Genomic DNA, 3,682 nt, shown 5'->3' with positions numbered 1-3,682 from the left:
GGGAACCCAGGGATGGGATAGCAGAGGGCTGCAGGGCACGAGCGAGGTTTCACTAAAGTATAAAAACTTTTCCCTCGTACATTTTCACCTTTCACTTTCTTTTATGTGACATTTCACTTCTGTTATTACTCATTCAGCTCCCACGTAAAGTAGTGACACCCCCAGACTGAATTTGTCCTGCTGTTTCTAATGAAATGCCCCTATCCCTCTGGCTCTCCTGTAGCCAGTACTCTGTCATTCCCTGCTTTGAATCACCTCCCAAGACATTAGTAGGAGGGTGCGTTTATAAGGATGTCATTAGTAATGCACAAAGATCCATGCATGTCCCAGCAGCAGCGGCTGAGGAGGGAGAAGAAGGTTTAGCTTTGCCAAGGTAGCATGAAATGTCATGTCCAAAGCTGGGGAACATGTTAGCATAGAGACTGCAGTATAACAGGGATTCTGTCACTGACTCCCATGGGGACCCTCCCATCCAACCTCCTGCTCAGGATCCCATGCTTCAGCCCTGCTCGGGTTGGATGGGAGAGATGAAACAGAAGTCAACTGTGTGATGTTCTTCCCTGCTTCTTTTTTAACGTCTTTTCCTCATCATCCATGTGTCCCCCAGCCCTCCATTCGGAAGCCTCTTGCATGTAAACTGCAAGGGCCTTGTTAGACATTGCACTTTGAGTTGCTCAAATGTTGCTTAGTGTTAGTGCTAGCTCAAGCTTGCAGCAGTCATGCTGCAAGGCTCAAAACCTTTTCTCCCTTTCCCTCACCTGCACAGCTGTGACTTGCCCGTAGAGCAGAGGTGAGCAATTATTTCAGGCAGAGGGCCGCTTACTGAGTTTTGGCAAGCTATCGAGGGCCGCATGACAGGCAGCCAGGGGCAGATAAGTATTAATTTTCTAATTTTTTTAGGGGCATGCTGGATAGAACGGCCTGGCAGGTTGCATCTGGCCTGCGGGCCACATTTTGCCCACCCCTGCCCTAGAGGTCTGGCAAGCAGAGGCCTGATTAGGACTACAGCTGTGAGTTGCCACTACAGGGCTGCTGAGCCAGGACAGGCTTCTATCCCTGCTCTAGGTGCGCGGTCTGACAGATGGGTTGGAGGGGGTGGGAACATAGCTGGGAGAAAAAGATTTAGTACAATGGAGATGGGTAATGAAAGGAAATGGGCATGGGGGGTGGTGAAATAAAGTTGGCCCCTAAAGAATAAAATAAAAAGTAAAGAAGAAATAATAATTTTAAAAGAAATAAATAAATTAAAGAAGGTCTCATGTTTTAATAAATTAGGATTTGGAATTCGGGTGTAGGGGGTGCTGGTCATGCTTCCTGGGATGGCTGGGAAGTAGGAATGATGAGGGAAGGCACTTCTGGGGGAGCTACTGCCCCTACCCCAGGAAGGAAGCCCCAGCTCATGAGGACCCCTTACCTTGCTCCTCCCCGACACCTCCCCCAGACCCACTCCTAGACCTGTCCATGCTCTGAGACCTGGCTAGGTGGCATGTACTTTGCAGGCTGTTTGAATGGGGTTGCAGCCCTGTGGGTGGGAAAGTCACTCCTCTGGGGCAGGACAGGGAGTTGGCTTGGTTCCAAAACCATCCCCTGGGAGTAGAGTTTAGGGCATGGAAAGTTTGTCTAGACAAAACAAGAGGGTTGGGGAGGGGACACTGCATCTTGGGATGCTGGAGGACTGCAACTTGGGTAGCTCATCTGTGGGGAGTGGCTGAACATTAATGGAACATGAGCTGGGTAACATGGATCAGAGATAAACCTGCCCTGGAGTCGCATAACTTTAAGATGTCTAAAGTGTGCTTAAAAGTAGTTTCAGGTATTAATGTGTGGACAATCCAGGAGTTAAAAGCCCCAGGAGCCAGCTAAAATTAATATGTAACCGGGCCCTAAAGGTAGTTTAGTGTGGAACCATCCTTATATTTAAGGCTTTTCTTGGCCTTAAAGTGACACAACAGCAACCCCAGGTGGTCAGACTACAGAGACATTTGCAAAGCAATGCAAAAACCTTGTCATGCTTACCATTTCCTGGGTGTTGCTGATCACCAGGAGATGAGCACTCTCTGCAGCACAGGACTCCTGGCTGGAATTCCAGTCCTTTCTCTCCTTGGAGAAGAAATAGCAGCTGTCCCCGTAGCCCACCCACAGCTCGGGGCACCGCAGACAGGAGTCACCTGTAAAGAATCATGACAATGGCTTTGCTTTTTCACTGTCCCCTCTGTAGGATCTCAGGGCAAACAGCAGCTTGGATAGTTCAGAGATCACACACCTGCTTGCTGGCATGGAGCCATCCCCTGACAGAAGGTGACTACTGTGCAGAAAGCAAGGACTGTGATTAAGGCAGGAAATGGAGTACCACAAGGGCCTTTGTGAACTTGCTGTTCTTACTGTTACCCCTCACTTTGACCGCACCAATATCAGAATAGTTACTCAGATCTGAGAGAGCAGAACCTGGCACTCTGTAAGCAAGAGAGGGACTGCAAAGAGGGTGGGGAAATGGTATACAATATGATCGTTGCAGGGGCTGAGGTGCAGGGCAGCTGTGATCACAGCTTAAAGCTATTTACATAACACGTGGGCCCTTCTCTGGCGTGGTTTAGCACCTTGCATGCTGTACTCAGAAAGTCACACCCAGAGTATCTGTATTTCCCATAGCATGCAACTCTGTAACGATCTTTCAATACCAGTCTTTCTGTAACCGGGGAGCATAGTTCAGGTGAAGCAGCTCAGGTTACCCCAAGGAGCCTGCAGGTATGCAACAGGCAAGACTGAGCTTTGGTTTATGTTGGTGCCTAGCTAGAGTAATTCCATCCTCCCCTAGGGAATTAGTCCACCCTTATGCCAGTGTCACAGGGACCAAAATCCAACCTCCTCTGCTTAAGACCTCCCATCTCCTGCTTTCAGGCTGTTGAGGCCCAGGGCTATTTTGTACACTTACTCATATGCAGGACCACCAGCATTACCCCTTGCACCAGCAAGAGGACACTCAGGACTCCTACAGTCAAGCGGCAAACGAGAGAGGACTGGGAGCATGGGCCTGGAAGAGAGAAAATGGGAGTCAGGGTAAATGTAGGCTTCACCCTGGACTGCTTGTCCCCATTAAGAGCAGCATTGTACAGCCCGGGGTATCAAATTCACTTGTGCCCCTGAGCCAGATCCAGACAGCAAGGAGCCACCTGGGCTTGATACAAATGGGTGGTGATGGCGGAACGAGTGGCAGTGACAAGGCAAAAGGTGATGTGAGGATTAGACCAGCCATTGCTGCCCTTGCCCCACTTTCCCCAACGACATGTAGGCCCATCAGGACTCTGAAGGTGGGAATTTGAAGCCGGGCCCTGCCCCTGCTCACCCCAGTCCCAAATTCTCAAGCCGTCAGGGAGCCCCACAAGCCCTAAGGTGCTTGATAGCCCTGGCATAGCTCATTCATGTGCATAGCACTGGCACAATGTGGAAATGGGCCAATTACCAGTCGCCATTCATTGTAAGACACAACTAAGCAACCAGCTTAGTTGGTTCATAGGGGTTCATTGTAAATCACAACTAAGCAACCAACAGGAGTGCTGCAGCCTTTATTCCTGAAAGATTTCAGGAGAGATGCCCCACACAGGACTCCCTACAGTCTCCTCAGTAACTCTGCATGCTATACACACATCAATGATGCTACAGAACTGACCTAGTGCTTCATATT

General features: G+C 49.6%; 1 protein-coding gene across 3 annotated transcripts in view; it reads right to left on the bottom strand.

The window, feature by feature from the left end:
• KLRG1 (killer cell lectin like receptor G1) overlaps positions 1 to 3,682 on the bottom strand; it is a 14,625-nt gene that overhangs the window by 3,871 nt on the left and 7,072 nt on the right. For all 3 annotated transcript variants that reach the window (XM_006032629.3, XM_006032631.3, XM_006032630.3), the window contains exons 3-4: positions 2,933 to 3,031; positions 2,017 to 2,168 (exon numbers count right to left, since the gene is read on the bottom strand). In XM_006032629.3, coding sequence (XP_006032691.1) covers positions 2,017 to 2,168; positions 2,933 to 3,031 — 251 coding nt within the window. The remainder of the gene's footprint in view (positions 1 to 2,016; positions 2,169 to 2,932; positions 3,032 to 3,682) is intronic.

This window comes from Alligator sinensis, unplaced genomic scaffold (assembly GCF_000455745.1).
Source record: "Alligator sinensis unplaced genomic scaffold, ASM45574v1 scaffold1129_1, whole genome shotgun sequence".
NCBI classification, from domain to species: domain Eukaryota; kingdom Metazoa; phylum Chordata; order Crocodylia; family Alligatoridae; genus Alligator; species Alligator sinensis.
The sequence above is the reverse complement of the archived record's forward strand: the minus strand, read 5'-3'. Positions and strand labels throughout refer to the sequence as shown.